This window comes from Brassica rapa, chromosome A09, assembly GCF_000309985.2.
Source record: "Brassica rapa cultivar Chiifu-401-42 chromosome A09, CAAS_Brap_v3.01, whole genome shotgun sequence".
Classification (NCBI taxonomy): domain Eukaryota; kingdom Viridiplantae; phylum Streptophyta; class Magnoliopsida; order Brassicales; family Brassicaceae; genus Brassica; species Brassica rapa.
Genome location: NC_024803.2, coordinates 35,206,215 through 35,222,443, shown reverse-complemented (window position 1 = coordinate 35,222,443; position 16,229 = coordinate 35,206,215). Strand labels below are relative to the sequence as shown.

At 35.6% G+C, this 16,229-nt stretch overlaps 3 protein-coding genes and 1 pseudogene across 3 annotated transcripts; 1 reads left to right on the top strand and 3 right to left on the bottom strand.

Moving 5' to 3' along the window:
- Positions 1-509: 509 nt before the first annotated feature.
- Positions 510-2,077, bottom strand: LOC103841458 (annotated as a pseudogene).
- A 583-nt stretch (positions 2,078-2,660) lies between these two features.
- Positions 2,661-4,694, bottom strand: LOC103841456 (FBD-associated F-box protein At4g10400-like). Its single transcript, XM_009117996.3, has 3 exons — positions 3,262-4,694; positions 3,046-3,186; positions 2,661-2,968 (listed from the first exon to the last, which is right to left on the bottom strand). Exons 1-3 carry the CDS (start codon positions 4,084-4,086, stop codon positions 2,696-2,698), a joined length of 1,239 nt encoding a protein of 412 aa, XP_009116244.2. The 5' UTR covers positions 4,087-4,694; the 3' UTR covers positions 2,661-2,695.
- On the top strand, positions 4,687-9,473 carry LOC103841454 (AP3-complex subunit beta-A). Its single transcript, XM_009117995.3, has 11 exons — positions 4,687-4,902; positions 4,999-5,075; positions 5,165-5,414; positions 5,502-6,119; positions 6,235-6,408; positions 6,586-6,712; positions 6,791-6,900; positions 7,020-7,220; positions 7,568-8,502; positions 8,602-8,865; positions 8,958-9,473. Exons 1-11 carry the CDS (start codon positions 4,687-4,689, stop codon positions 9,310-9,312), a joined length of 3,327 nt encoding a protein of 1,108 aa, XP_009116243.1. The 3' UTR covers positions 9,313-9,473.
- Positions 9,474-13,153: 3,680 nt separating this feature from the next.
- LOC103841453 (16 kDa phloem protein 1) lies at positions 13,154-15,368 on the bottom strand. The gene is made up of 5 exons (XM_009117994.3): positions 15,135-15,368; positions 14,963-15,028; positions 13,756-13,894; positions 13,528-13,663; positions 13,154-13,431 (listed from the first exon to the last, which is right to left on the bottom strand). Exons 1-5 carry the CDS (start codon positions 15,199-15,201, stop codon positions 13,372-13,374), a joined length of 468 nt encoding a protein of 155 aa, XP_009116242.1. The 5' UTR covers positions 15,202-15,368; the 3' UTR covers positions 13,154-13,371.
- Positions 15,369-16,229: the final 861 nt, after the last annotated feature.

Sequence of the window (16,229 nt, the reverse complement as noted above, 5' to 3'; positions counted from 1 at the left end):
ATGGTTTAATCACCACAAATTATCTAAAACTTTGGTGGGCATGTTACTGGGCCTGATTAAAGGTCCAATGCCAGTTTTCCTCACGATCGCGCCGGCATTGTCCCTATTCCTACCGCAAGTTATATAAATTGAGAACCAGTCTTGAACATAGCCGAATAAAACACTGGCATTGGATCTTTAAAAAATTTCAAGTTATTGTATATGAATATAGACTCCTAAATTATTAGAAAGGTTTTTTTACTACTCCCAAAATATCAGGGCCAACTTTACATCTACACTTGAGAAATATAGAGTTCAAAATGCTGAGTTTGAGAAATGTGAGAATTTGTTTACAGGGTGGCATGTACGAAGAGTGGAGGGATAAGGTTCACGATAAACGGTCACCGTTACTTTAGTTTGGTGCCGATCACGAACGTGGCTGGAGAAGGAGACATCACGACGACGAGCGTGAAAGGATCAAAGACTGGTTGGATGGGTTTGACTTGGAACTGGGGGCAGAATACAAGGAATAGAAGAACAAGACCAATTTTTAACGATCACAAACTCAATCAAACATGAGTTTGCATGTTGTTGAAGCTCTAGAAGAAAGAGCCAACTCCTTTAACATCTCAAGTTTTGGAACATCCGATTCAGATGATGACTTGATTGTTGCAGTCTTTAGGTGAAGAGCATCAGCATGTTCCAAAATGTAAATCATAATATCTTTCTCTTGTGGTTCTCCTTTGTACATCGACCAGCTGAGATTTTGTAAACTCGACAACATACATTCAGGAACAGTACTTGGTTGATTCCAGTCTTCCATACCATCAAGAATATGATCATGATACTGAGACCAAAAAAAAAAAAAAAGGTTGTGCGTCATCAGACCCAAAATAAAATTGAAAGTTTTAATAAACAAACTTACATCCTCTATGAAAAAAATGTGAAGTCCTTGCAAGTTGGAAGAAGCTTTGAGCAGCCGTATAAGTTGACTGGGGAAATGGTCTTTGCATATACATACCTCCAGATGTTCAAGCTGGTCGAAAACAAAACCTTCATCATACATAGCCTGTAGACAATAATATTAAAATTACTTGACAGTTGATTACATAAAAATGATTTGATAAATGTAAAGTGATCACCTCTGAACATATAGCAAGACGCTTGACAGATGTGATTGATCCAATAAGACTCTTCAAATCAGGAAGATTAAAAACATCTAGATATGCCTCGACTAAGTGAGGCATGTTCTCAATCAAACAGTAGTGATCATTAGGATTATGGTCCGTAAGTTTGAAATACTTTAAAGAAGGAGTTTCTATGACATACCCATCTGTAACATTATTACAGGGTAGGTAGAGTGACAAACTCTGCAAAGATGGAACAACAACCGACAACTCTCTAGTGGTGTCATGTTCACGTAAATCAACCACTAGATCTTCAAGAATCGGGCAATTTGATAGAAGCCGTTGTAGAGTTTTGTCATCGAAGTATATGACACAATGAAGTTTCAGAGTTTTCAGAGAGGGAAGAGAAACCATCCGAGGAACATCCAAGAGCATCCTGCCACCCAGTTTCAAGATCGCGAGCTATTTACAAGTAAACAAGTTACTCGGCAATATGACTGGCTTAGGCTGATAAGACTCGTATAGTATCTCCAGCTCACGTACGCAGTGAGAAACAGCTGTTAAAACCCACATGTTGATGTTCTTTGGTTTAAAACGTGGATTACACCATTCAAGACGGAAGCTTTCGATGACCGGAGCTCTGTGTAACGGCAAATTCCTGTCAAGGAAACACCGTAGCCTCTCGCAATCAGGACCTGACCCAAGTCTATGACAGTAATCAAGTTTAGGCAACCACATCCAAAGATACTCCCAACGTTTAGATAAAATGCTTGTGGAGACAGCAACTTCTGTCGGAACCAACATTAGTATCTTAAGAAGCAACTCATCAGACAACCCACTGATTCTATCCATCTCTTTACAAAACCAAACCCGTTTTATTTTGTAGACAGAATCTAGAAACAAAACATAAGAACACATCTTTAAAGACTAACCAAACTAATTAGTAAAATGTAAAAGCCAAACAAAAGGCAAAAGAGAGGAACATGACAAAACCTTAGAGAATCCGGACAGTTAGATGATGAGTGTACCCCGAGGAACCGGAAGTGACCAGAAGACTACTAAAGCATTTGTTAGTATTAGGGGGTTGCCTGAGAAGGAATCGACTAGAAGGAAGATGAAGAAGAAGGGGGTTAAATTATCAGAAGATAGCTATGAGCATTAGGATCAACCAAGATTTGGTAGGCTGTTACTGGGCCGAGCTTTCATGTAACCTTCTTGTTTACTGAGACTGGCAATTGAGGAGGAGAGCCATTTTTGTGGAGATTTTTGGAGACTTGCGTGATTAGACGTGGTGGTGTGATACTCTAACATTGTCCACCTCAGAGCATTGGGTTCTCTTTTGGTCTCTTTTCTTCAGTTACAAGGTTTCTCCCGTCTGTATTTATTTATACACATACATACCCTTTAAAAAATAATATTAAAATGATGATATAACTTGCCTGAAAGAAAATTTATTGAAGAAAACAACTTTTCTGAGTTGAGGACAAACGAAACGAGTCCGAGCAAATACAAAGAAGAAGAAGAAGAAGACAGTTGACCAAAAAAAAGGAAAAAAAGAAGAGCAAGACCAATTTTAAAAGATCAGATACTCATTCAAACATGAGTTTACATGCTGTTGAAGCTCTAGAAGAAAGTGCCAACTCCTGTAACATCTCAAATTTTGGAACTTCACATACATGTGACGAGATTGTTGCAGTCTTTAAGTGAACAGCATGTTCCAAAATGTAAATCACAATATCTCTGTCTTGTGGTTCTCCTGAGTATAACGAAAACGACCAGCTAAAGTTTTGCAGAGTAGACAGCATACATTCAGGAACAGTACTTGGTTTATTCCAGAAATCCATAAATCGAGGCTCATGATCCTGAGATCAAACAAAAGAATTAGACTGACACTTGGTTGTGCACCAGACCCTATACAAAGTTAAACCAACAAACTTACATCCATTGAGAAAAGGTTTAATTCTTGCAATATCGTAGAAGATTTGAGCAGCCTGAAAAGTTGATTGGAGGAATGGTCTCTGCATATACATAACTTCAGATGTTCAAGCTGGTTGAAGACAAAGCCTTCATCAAACATAGCCTGCACACAATACTAATATTTATGACAAATGATTTACATAAAAATGAGTTGATAAAAGGGAAAATGATTAATTACCGCTGAACATATTGCTAGACGCTTAACAGATGTGATTGATCCAATAAGACTCTTGATATCAGGGAGTGAAACATCTAAATGTGCCTCGCTGAGGTTAGGCATGTGCTCAATCAAACAGTAGTGACTCTTATCATTATCATCAACAAGTTTGAAATACTTTAGATCAGGAGTTTTTATTACATACCCATCTATATCATGAGCAGAGGGTATATCGAGTGACAACCTCTGCAAAGATGGAACAACAACAGTCAACTCTCCCGTAGATTCACCCTTAGGTAAATCCAACACTAGATCTTCAAGAACTGGACAATTTGATAGAAGCCGCTGAAGAGTTTTGCCCTTAAAGTATTTCACCCTTTGAAGTTTCAGAGTTTTCAGAGAGGGAAGAGAAACCATTCTAGGAACATTCAAGAGCATCCCACCAGCCAGTTTCAAGATCACGAGCGATTTACAAGTAAACAAGTTACTAGGCAGTATGTTTAACTTAGACTCATACAATATCTTCAGCTCACGTAGGCAGTGAGAAACAGCTATTGCAACCCACATCTTGATACTCGCCCGTTTAAAACGTGAACTAACTAATTCAAGACGGAAGCTTTCGATAACTGGAGCTCTATGTAATGGTAGATTATGGTCAAGAAAACGACGTAGCCTACTGGATTCAGGCTCTGAACAATAACTATGACCGTAATCAAGTTTAGGCAACCACATCCAAAGATACTCCCACCGTTTCGACAAGATGCTTGTGGATACAGCAACTTTTGTCGGAACCAACAGTAGTATCTTAACAAGTAATTCATCAGACAAGCCACTGATTCTGTCCATATCTGAGAAGGAGACAAAACACACACAAATACATCTTTAAGACAAACCAAATGAATTAGACATAATCAAAACCAAAGACAAAAGAGAGGAACGTGCCAAAACCTTGTAAAATGTGGAGAGTTAAGTGATGGGTGTTTCACGAAGAACCAGAATCCGGAGAAAAAATCAGAAGTGACCAGAGGTATATATAAAGAGTAATGTATCTTGAGAAAGAATCGACGTATATAAGAAGTAATGTATCTACATGAAGGAGATAATGATAATGAGCATCGGAACTACCAGCTTTGTCCACGACTCCACGCCCATTAATAATTACCTACACCAATTACTCACTCATGCATTGGTTCAATGAATGGTTTACTCACGTAATCACTCATGCATTGGTCATTGAAAGGTTCACTCACCGAAAATGTTCTAAAGTTTTTGATGGGCGTGTTACTGGGCCGACCTTTCGTCTCCTTTTTTATTAATGGGCTTTGTTTGGGTAATCAAACCGGTTTAGGATCTGCACAGTGATCATTCATCGTCCCGTCTCTCTCTCTCCCGGTTAGTTGCTGAATTTTTTTTTTTTCTGAATTTCCCGGAGGTGGATTCGATCCGATGTTCAATCAATTTGGTTCCACGGCGGAGACCCTGAGCAAGGCCTCAGCTGCGGTGCTCCGGATCGGCACCGACGCTCACCTGTACGACGATCCGGAAGACGTCAACATCGCTCCACTTCTGGATAGCAAGTTCGAATCGGAGAAATGCGAAGCTCTCAAGCGTCTCCTTGCTCTCATCGCTCAGGGCTTCGACGTCTCCAACTTCTTCCCTCAGGTGCTTTTGATTTGATCCCTTCGATTCAGTCTAAAATTACAATCCTAGAAATGTCGTAGAGCTCAGATTATAAAACCGTCTTCTTTCAATTCGCAGGTGGTGAAGAACGTGGCGTCACAGTCATCGGAAGTGAAGAAGCTTGTTTACTTGTACCTCCTACACTATGCAGAAAAGTATGTGCTTCTTCATTCTCTATTGGCGTAGTTTGTTTCTGCATCTACATGTGTATGTGAATTTAGCTTTACTTATTTGGTTTCTTTAGGCGTCCAAATGAAGCATTGCTATCGATCAACTACTTCCAGAAAGACTTGGGAGATCCAAACCCATTGGTTAGAGCTTGGGCGCTTCGTACAATGGCTGGGATTCGCTTACACGTAATCGCGCCTCTTGCACTTGCAGCTGTGGGCAAATGTGCGAGAGATCCAGCTGTTTATGTTAGAAAATGTGCTGCCAATGCTCTTCCAAAGTTGCATGATTTGCGCCTTGAAGAACATGCCCCTGCAATCGAAGAGGTTTGTTCAAAATACTTTCTTTTTTTTATACTGCTGTGACGGGTAGATGGACACTAGGATTTGAATAAGGATTGATCTTGTTTGCAGCTAGTGGGGATATTGTTAAATGACCATTCTCCAGGAGTAGTTGGAGCAGCGGCAGCAGCATTTACCTCCATCTGTCCGAATAACTTCTCACTCATCGGGAAGAACTATAAGAAGTTGTGTCAGATTCTTCCTGACGTGGAGGAGTGGGGTCAGATACTACTCATAGGAACTCTTTTGCGCTATGTTGTTGCAAGGCATGGACTTGTACGGGAATCTTTGATGCTGTCTTTACATGGTTTGGAAAGTAACGGTTTCTATGAGAAGGATGGGCTAGTCGGGGATAAAAAGGATGGTGATAAGAGTGATTCGTTTGATGCTAATCTTGTCAGCCTTGTATCTAAATGTTACATTGAAGGTCCAGATGAGTATCTGTCGCGGTCTAACGGCGTGGATACGGTGGCAGCTTCGTTTGATAGCAAAGAGACCACATCTGTTGGAGATAATGAAGATGTTAAGATCCTGCTTCAGTGTACATCCCCGCTGTTATGGAGTAACAATAGTGCAGTTGTACTAGCAGCAGCTGGTGTTCAGTGGATAGTGGCTCCCCTGGAAGATGTTAAAAAAATTGTTAAACCGCTTCTGTTTCTGCTTAGGTCATCCACTGCCTCAAAATATGTGGTAACCATTCTTTTATTTTTCCCGTCTATGGTTCTCTAGTCCATCCACTCCACATACGTCTGTGTAGTCGTGATGAAATGTTCTCTGAGTGTTGTTTATTCATAATTTGTGGCAGGTCCTCTGCAATATACTTGTTTTTGCCAAAGCAGTCCCTTCTCTCTTTGCTCCACACTTCGAAGATTTCTTTATTTGTTCATCAGATGCATATCAAGTTAAAGCACATAAGCTGGAGATGCTCTCTCTCATTGCTACCACTTCATCTATCTCTTCGATTTTAAGAGAGTTTGAGGTAATACTTTATCCTTGATAGATTATAGAACTTTTTCTGCTCATTCCGGAAAGTTTGCGTGATCATTTGGCTTCCAGTGATATAAGAACTTCTGCACCGTCATCCTTGTCCTTTTAGTAGTTTTTAGCAGAAATGTTTTTTACATTACTGAATGTTTTAACCATGAGCTTTTTCCAGGACTATATTAAAGATCCAGACAGGAGATTTGCAGCTGATACAGTTGCAGCAATTGGTTTGTGCGCAAAAAGACTGCCAGAAATTCCAACTGCATGCCTTAATGGATTGTTAGCACTAGTTAGACAAGGTATGTTATGCTTCATTTCCATTGCACTCACTAGTTAAACTCGGCAGTTAAGTTAAAGTAGCTCTTACAATGTTGCAGAATCTTTTGCTGGCGATCTCGAGTTAGTGGATGGAGAAGCAGGGGTGTTGGTGCAAGCCGTGATGTCAATTCAGACTATCATAGAGCGAGATCCCCTTAGTCATGAAAAAGTATGTACATCTCATTCACTCTATTAAGCTTCTCAGACTTTCAGAAAACATGCTTAGAAGATATTGCAATGATCTCAACTATTTTGTTGACAGTTTTGTAAATTGTTTTGTGTTTGAAGGTGATAATTCAACTGTTTCGTAGTCTGGATTCAGTCAAGGTAGCTGCTGCTCGTGCAACTATTATTTGGATGGTAGGTGTCTACTGCTCTTTGGGTCATATCATTCCAAGGATGCTGACCACAATAACCAAGTACCTTGCATGGAGCTTTAAATCAGAGGCATCAGAGACAAAACTACAGATTCTTAATACGGCTGCTAAGGTATAGCTAGGGAGTTGCCTCGAAACCTCTTATTCTGAGTTCAGTTTTTTTTTAAAGAAAACCATAGTATAATCAGTATTATATCTATACATTTACCATTTGAAGGAATAATGATTTATGAGAATGGCCATCCACATTTGTTGTGCTTTGAATAATCATTTTTTCTCTCAGAAAAAAAAATCAGATCCGTTTTTGACCTAATGGCTTTTCTATCCCGTGAAATAATTTAGGTTTATTGCAAAATTATTAACTGCTCGTGCTAATATGTACTTTTTACTTAGGCACGTTTCAGTACTTTCTCAGAAGATATTGTTCAAGTAGTTTTCATATTACCTTCATATTTGCAGGTTCTAATAAGTGCAGAGGTCGAAGATTTTCAGATGTTGAAAAAGATTGTGCTTTATGTGCTTGAACTAGGAGAATGCGACTTAAACTATGATGTTCGTGATCGAACTCGTTTCCTCAAGAAAATGCTGTCATACAAATTAGCTTGTCATGAGCCAACGGAAGACAGTGTGGCATCACAAGAAAATATTGCTGAGCATGTTGTGGAACATGTGTTTGGAAGAAAGCTGAAGCCTTTTTCACCTTTAAACCTACACAACCGTTTCTATCTTCCTGGATCTCTGTCTCAGGTAGTTCTTCATGCAGCCCCTGGATATGAACCTCTTCCGAAGCCCTGTAGTTTTGTCGTTGAAGAACACGATCAGCTGTCAGATTCTGGTAGACAAAGAGAGGCAATGTCTGGTTTAAATGGTTCTCAGGAATCTTCTGAAACAGTGGATGAAGATGGCTCTTCTGAATATGATTCTGAATCATATAACGGTTCAGATTTCAGCAGTGATGGTGATGAAAGAAATGATGCCAACGATGCAGCTGATCCTTTAATTCGATTTTCAGATATTGCTGTTTCCACTGACCAGGAAGAACCAAGGTCAAAAAGAGCCCTGGATCTGTGGTTAGACGAGGAGTCTAGCACATCAAATCAAACTCCATCTGCACTAGATAGGAATCAGAGCTCTTATGCCAAAATATCCATTGGTGATATAGGAAGCCGAGTTAAGCCCAAAAGCTATACTCTCTTAGACCCTGGAAATGGCAATGGCGTGAAGATAGACTATACCTTTTTATCTGAAGTCTCCACTGTATCTCCCTTACACGTTTGTGTAGAAGTTCTCTTTCAGAACAGTTCTACAGAACCTATCGTTGAGGTTAGCTTGGAGGATGAAGAAGCAATGAATGTATCAGACTCAGCTGAACAGACTTTGGTGGGCAAAGCAAAGTGAGTTTTACTTTCATTATGCCTACAAAACCTGTTTTCTGAGCTGACATGAAAAGACAAGTTCTTATGTTAGTTTTTTCTGATTAACTCATTGTGCAGTGCATCTTACAACAATGTGCCAACACTAATCCCAATGGAGGAACTCAGCTGCCTTGAACCAGGTCAGAGCGCAAAGAGGCTTATCCAGGTTAGATTTCATCACCACCTGCTTCCCATGAGGCTAAGCTTACACTATAATGGCAAGAACGTTCCTGTCAAGTTACGACCTGATCTCGGTTACCTTGTCAAACCGTTTTCAATAACCATCGAGGAGTTCTTATCCACAGAATCTCGGTTACCTGGAATGTTCGAGTATACCCGAAGGTCATAGCTCCTCTCTCTACTTAAATTATAACTTTGACCAATATCTTTTTCGCAAGTACTGATTTTCCCTGACCTCTCTTGGCTTTTGGTAGGTGTACTTTCACAGATCATATCAAAGACACAAGAATGGAGAATGGGAAAGACAAGTTTCTTACCATCTGCGAGTCTATTACGCTAAAAGTGCTTAGCAATTCAAATCTACACCTTGTGTCTGTGGATTTGCCAGTTGCAAGCACACTTGAAGATGCAACTGGTCTGCGTTTAAGATTCAGCAGCAAAATCTTGAGCAGTGAGATACCTCTTTTGATTACCATCACAGTCCAAGGTAAATGCAATGAAGATCTGAACTTAACAGTCAAGATCAACTGCGAAGAAACGGTTTTCGGTTTAAACCTGTTGAACAGGATTGCTAATTTCATGGTTGAGACGTCTTCTTCAGCCAGCTGATGAGCAAAAATCGAATTTTACTTCTTTTTTTGTTATATACTATGTCACCACCATGTGATGAATTTAATACGTTGCCAAACTCTTCTTTTCATAACATTTTTAACTTTGATACATGTCTGTAAATGTTATTTATTACGTATTATTGTTTTTTATTTCAGTCAAGTGCATGAGTAAAGTTTAGTGTATATGATGCTTACGTAGAACGTATCATGGTTCATGACTTTGACAATGAGTTTATAGTCAGTGCCAGAGCCAGGAAACTCTTCTCTCTATTTGAGTTTCTCATTCCATGAGGGATTTCTACCTTTGTATTTTCCATTAAAATAACACAAATATCAATAATTAAATAATGATGTCTAGATATTAACTTGACTGGTTATGTTCGAATAGGATCAACATATTAATAATGATCATATTAACATTGCAGTTGTCAATGCAATACTGCATGTTTCACAGACTATGGATTACTACTGCAGAATGGGACATATCTGGGACGTACCGTTCGAACATCATTATCTATTTCAGGTCATAAACCCGATGTTAATTCCAACTGGGATGGAAGGTGTGTGGAGGGTTGATAATGGGTGGATGAGAGAACATAATTTGCGGGTACACTAGTCTTTTTTTTTTAAAAATAACTAGATTTTGACCCGTGCAAACGCACAAATGTTCTATTTAGCTTTTATATTGTTTAATTCTTTTTAATATGATTTTTTTTTAAATTACCAATATTAAATATTTTTTAATATGTATTTTGAACACAATAATTTTATTACGGATTTGATCGATCTAATTTAGTTATTGTTTTAAACAATAAATATTGTCTCATATTGTCCTCAATGTTGTTTTGTTTTTTATTATAGACTATTTTAAGACATTATTTTTTTTTGTATTGAATGTATTTTTTTAGGAAATAGAAATGATGGTTATACAATAAGTATTTTTTTGTTTTGATGTTAATTTTATATTATACTTATATCCTAATATATTGAGTTTTGAAATAAATAATGATTTACATAAGACATTTAGACTATATATGGGATGCAAGCTTAAGAAATAAGTATAATGTAATATTCCGTTTCTATATAAATCCTATTGGATATGCTCACAATATTTACCATAATAAGTGATTGTCGACTTTTTAGGAATCTTTTGATAAAATAGTTAATGTTTGTTTATCTTCAAATGATTACAAATAAAGTGATTTTCGATATTGGTATTGTTAGCTATATTAGTGGTTTATATTTGAAAAATAAAATCAATTACTAATTGGAACAAACCCATCACATGTTTTAGCTAAGTAAAGTCTCATAATGGGTTGTAATTAAATTAACCTAACACCTTTAATGAAGGAAGCAAAGACCCATTCAAACTCAGTGGCAATCTCTTAAATATTAAAAAAAAAATCAGGATTAAATGATAAATATAATTTTGTTTTGATAGATTAGATATTATACCACTTTGATTTTTACAAAATATTTTTTCTCGTGTTGCATTTCGAAAAATATAATTTAGCATATATGATTTATATTTTGTAAATTTTATAGCATTAGCATTTGAGTTTGAAATCTTTATTTTCAAAATTGTATATTTGGTCAAGAGAATTTCAAAAATTACACAAATATTTTTGAGCTGCTTTTCTGGGATATCATAGATTTGAGAATATTATGTGGAGATAATGAAGATTGTGAGTATCCAAAATGTTAAGTGTATTTAATATATGTAGTTTAAATGGTTGTTATATATTTTGTTTAGGAAATCTTGTTTTGATTAAATCTTCTAAATAAAAAAATAGTTCAATAAAAAACTAACCATAAATTAGTCTAAGAATTATGGGTATACTAACCAAATGATAGTTACGGTTTGGTTTATGGGAATTTATTTCAAAATATTTTAACATGCATAATATAATTTGGTATAGTCCCTTTTCAATAAAATATGTATGGTATACATTAAGTCATAAAATACGGAAGACCAAATAATTGAGGTTGTGTGGAAAAGTTGTTAATGACGGGTTACATAATGTTTGTTTAAATAATTAAATAGAATTGAGGTGATTTGTTAATCACGATACATTTCCGTTTTTTGGTAAAGTGGTTAAAATGGTTTGGTTTAGTCGTGATGTTTGGTTTAATTATTAACAAAAAACAAAAATATAGGTGGTTCGTTTTAAGTAATTACATATGGTTTAGACAGTGGCATAAAGATGTAATATTTGTGGAAAACTCATGGCTATTTATAAAATATACTCCTGTTTTAATAGATTAGATTGCTCAAAATGGGGCAAAATTTAACCTAAGGCTTTCTATCGAGGAGAAGTTCAAACATTTTCAAATTGCACTATAAAAAAGGGTCGTAAGAAGAGAGTTTGCACCTAATAGAACGACTTTTGTTCTTAGAAATGGGTAAGCTTACTTTTACATTCAAGTATAATGTGTTTATTTGTTAAGTTTGAGTAAATTCTTTATTCTTTTTAAAAAAGTTTGAGTAAAATCTTTTTGAAGTCCTAGATATTATTTAAAAAAATTACAACAATATTAATAGTGATAATGGAGAACTAGTTTGGTACATGAAATGAAAGAATCAAACTAAAAAGGCTAATAAAATGCTAAGATTTGGAGGATATGGAGATAACGGAATTAGTACGTTCATTTTATACATCTATTAACATTGATTCTGCACAAATCTTGTATTTGGAGATAATATTTGTTTTAGAAAAAAATATTGGAATCTTTTTTTGTTTAGATCTATGTAATTTGTTTTGGAAAAAAAAATTGTTTTAAAATCCAAAACATTTAATTGGGGTTTGGAGATAAACTTTTTTGTTTTAAATCCATGTAACTTAAAAGAAAACATTTCTAAATCATATATTTTATTAGTTATTTTCTTCATGGTCTCGTTTTTATTAAAAACATTTAATTCAACCATTATGCTATTATGTCTCTTATGTTACATGATTCTCTGCTAATATTTTGTTTTGAATATAAATGTGTTGTTACATTACAATGATTGGTCCATATCATCCATGCATGCTTTAAGCTGAGATACAAGTTTTTTTCTATTCAAGCACTCATCAACGATGTTTTTAGTCGATTGCGTTAGTTTCTTCATGGACTGCTTTTTTAGGTTTAACTGAAATTTTGAGTTGTGATGCTTATGAATTGTTATATTGTAGTGTTTTTCTTGTTAGTATTTTTTTCTTAATCATGTTTGCTTTTCGTCGTCGTCGTGAGAGTGGCGTCGCCGTCGTTAGAGTCGCCGTCAATCTCTTCACCGAAAAAGTAGAATAATTTGTCGTGAGAACCCCAAACCTTATTTCTTTTCCTTTTTCCGTTAGATCTGGTTTACTTAAGGGCACATAGATCATTTACTCATTAATAAATGTGGTATTTTTTGAAAATATTCTTTTAGTGGTGGTAAAATTGAATAATGATATTAAAGAAAATGCAAAAGTACAATTTCTCCTGAATAAAATTAGGTAATTGAAGAAGAAGAAACTAATAAATCAAAATATTTTTATTACATCATATTTATTCTATATATTTAATTTACTTTTATATTTTGTAGATTTTAGCCTGCTTAGAACAACTCCGATAGAGATTTCTCAAACAAAATATTCTCAAATATTTTAGCTATACATATCTATAAATATTTATATTTTATTAAGGAGTTTTCAAAATCATAAGACCTCCTTAGAATATTTCATTTGAATATTTTGGGAAGGAGATCTGATGATTTTGAGAACATCAAACAATATTTGATTAAAACGTTTTACTTTATACGTTAGAATTCTTGTGAAAACCCCTAGTTGGGATTGCTCTAATTTATCAATCTAGATATATGCTTAATATTTTATGAGGCAGGCGCAGAGACATCTTTGGAGCATCGTTTTACACTTTCTTGAATACTGAAATTAAATACAATGAGATTCACCACAACACACAGATGACATACAATGTGCGTTAAGAGTTTTTTTTTGGGTTGAAATTAAGAAATGCTTAATGTGTTCACACTAAATGTAAAACCTGGAAAGTATAAACGAGCAATCTAAAGGAGAAATTAATCAAACTGGCTATGCTTCCATCCACCAAACTCTTCTCCATCCATTCCTCTGTCTTGCTGAATATTCCCAATAAAAAGAAATGAAAAAGAGCTTACAATAAGATGGTAAATAAAGCTGGAAAAAGTAGATAAAGAAAAAGAAAGAGTGATAACCATAACAGAGTAAGAAACTCCAAGGAGAATCTCGCCGACAAATGAGAGATCGGTGTCAACAACGTTGTACTTGGTCGGCCTTAGCTCAGCCGTTCCTTTCTCCACTCCCATTTCCAATAACTCTTTCACGTATATTCTGTTTATCCATTTATATTCGCACAGAGTATTATTGCTTTTATTTCAGTCAAGTGCATAAGCAAAGTTTAGTGTGCTATACATGATACTTACGTGGCTTCGCCGATGGGATCGTCGGCGGAGAAAGTATCATGGTCCATGACTTTGACGATGAGTTTGTAGTCGCCACCGGAGCCAGGAAACTCTGCTCTCCATTTCAGTTTCTCATTCCATGTAGGATTTCTACCTCCATCTTTTCCATTTAAATAACACAAATATCTAGTATGAAGGTCTATGTGATCATTATATTGTATTGACAGATTATTCTTTTTATCTTAAATGTTCAGAAGGAAATTATAGTACTCCCTCTGTTTAAAAAAGATGCATATTCTAGAAAATTATGAAATTACGAAGTTCAAGAACACTAATTACATTTTTGAAAGTCTTATTGGTTTAAAAATATAATAAATATAAAATTACAAAAAACTATGTATTTATAATTAAGTTTTAATATGTTTTATTAAAAACTATGAAAAATTCTAAAAAATGTATTATTTTGAAACGGAAGGAGTAGTAACTATTGTTACGTAAGTTGTAATATGAAGTTTGGTATATTGATAATTAGTTAAAAATGAGGTTGACCAGACAATCTCAGACTCACACTAACTACAAGACTACTTTCACAAGAAAGCTCCAAACAACAAATTTTCGAGATTTAAAACCATACAAGAAAAGAAAACTTACAAGTTAACCTTTAAATTTTGCAAATATTAAATAGCATAATGACAAATAGCGAAATAATAAAACACCATAAATATTTGAGATAACAAATGTCTTTTTGACTGATATAACAAATGTTGATGATCACATAATACTCATGAAACAAAAGCACAATTAATAAACTAGTTTTCTTTTGTAGATCAAGTGATTAGCTAATGAGTTAGTTTGATCAAGTTATATTTTTAACATTTGTTACATCTTATACATGGCTGGTTCAAAATCAAATACCACCACATTCTAAAGGAACTACAACCATTAATATATCACTGTTATTAACACAAAAAGCCTACAACCATTGTAAATCGAGTTACAAGCATGTGACAATTTGTTTCTTCCAAGAAAAGATGTTAGCAATTTGTTTATTTCGGAAGTCCTAGTGATTTTTTAAGATAATAGTAAAACTATTTCTAATACTAAAATAATGATAATCATGGATAGGCCTAATCATGAAGAACTAGTCTGGCGCATAAAGTCAATCTAAAAGGCAGAGATCTGGAGGATATGGAGATAATGTAATACATGAGTTAATTTTAATTTATACCTTTATCAACGCTGCTTTTGCGGGTTTGTCCTTTGTAATGGATCTCAACATAAGGATCTATCTTACCTTCAAAGGAATTAACATCAAATCTATGTCAATTAAAAGCCAAGAACAAACAAAAAATAAAGAGATAACAAATCTGAATGAGAGAAGAGATAGATTAACAACTTACCAAAAAATTCAGATCGTTTGAGACCTTTCCCACTGATCAGATCAACCTCTAGGATTCCCACAGCCATCTCTGTCTCTGGAGAGCTTTTCAAAAGAAATATTGGCTTCGTTTGAAGTTTTCTAAACCAAAAGAGAAGAAGATGAAATCTTGTGAGACATAATGAACAAGTGGTTGTGTAAGAGAAAGTCCTTATATACAGAATTGGTTCACATTATTTATTACTATTCTTTATTTATTTTCCAATTTCAAACACAACCAGCGTTGTGGTTCCAAAGACTTAAACCAGACCGAACCAAACCATTATGTAGAGGAGGGAACCACCTATTTCGGGTTACCGGTTTGACATATGATGATTGGCTCCTTGAAAAATTTTCAATGAAAATTGTCTTCTACTTCTATACGAGTGCTTAAATAAATAGCGATCTTGACTTTTAAAGTTGGAGAACTCAACTCATAGGAAAGAAGCCGAGGGTAAATTGAAAACGTTTCTCAAAACTAAAAGCTTAACCAAACTTCTTCATACAAATATTAAATATAGAAAAACTCACAAATTGAGAAAGATCTCTAGTACTATCATCACAACACAAATATCCATTAACAAAGCCAGTGGAAGTAGTTTTTTGAGGACACAGACCTTCATTCAACTAGAGAAACAAAGCCCAGAGAGAGAGTTGCACAAAGTTCTTTGGTGTGAGAGATAAGAGGCTTGTTCATCTTGGAGATACACCTCCACGGATCTGGACCTGGATCCAGATGGCTGGCGACCTTGAAACTGCTCTTCCCCACGACGCCTTTCTTCTGGTTCATACCCAGGAGCGGAAGATTTATATGGTGGAAGATGATGAGACAAGTGTGTTACGACCCGAAAGAAGATGAAAAGAACGAATGGTAAACCAGAGACTCGTTCACAAACATGGTGGAAGAAAGGAAAGGCTACTCGCGTGTGTGTGGTGGAGGCACTATGTTCTTTATGCTTTCTCTAAGCGGAGTATGATAGTGTGGTTCGACCTTCTGGCTCAGGATTGTTTTGTTCACCAACCAAATCAATTCGGACTTCTATTTATCTTGTTTGTTCCTCAGGATTGTTTTCATCTT

Coding starts and splice junctions, on each gene's coding strand:
- LOC103841453 (XM_009117994.3), bottom strand. CDS start 15,201: ATGGCTGTGGGAATCCTAGAGGTTGATCTGATCAGTGGGAAAGGTCTC. Junction 13,895..14,962: donor CAAAAGCAGCGTTGATAAAG/GTATAAATTAAA, acceptor TAAATGGAAAAG/ATGGAGGTAGAAATCCTACA. Junction 13,664..13,755: donor GATCCCATCGGCGAAGCCAC/GTAAGTATCATG, acceptor ATGGATAAACAG/AATATACGTGAAAGAGTTAT.
- LOC103841456 (XM_009117996.3), bottom strand. CDS start 4,086: ATGGACAGAATCAGTGGCTTGTCTGATGAATTACTTGTTAAGATACTA. Junction 3,187..3,261: donor GTCTAGCAATATGTTCAGCG/GTAATTAATCAT, acceptor TATTGTGTGCAG/GCTATGTTTGATGAAGGCTT. Junction 2,969..3,045: donor TAAACCTTTTCTCAATGGAT/GTAAGTTTGTTG, acceptor GTTTGATCTCAG/GATCATGAGCCTCGATTTAT.
- LOC103841454 (XM_009117995.3), top strand. CDS start 4,687: ATGTTCAATCAATTTGGTTCCACGGCGGAGACCCTGAGCAAGGCCTCA. Junction 6,409..6,585: donor CGATTTTAAGAGAGTTTGAG/GTAATACTTTAT, acceptor AGCTTTTTCCAG/GACTATATTAAAGATCCAGA. Junction 8,866..8,957: donor ATGTTCGAGTATACCCGAAG/GTCATAGCTCCT, acceptor GGCTTTTGGTAG/GTGTACTTTCACAGATCATA.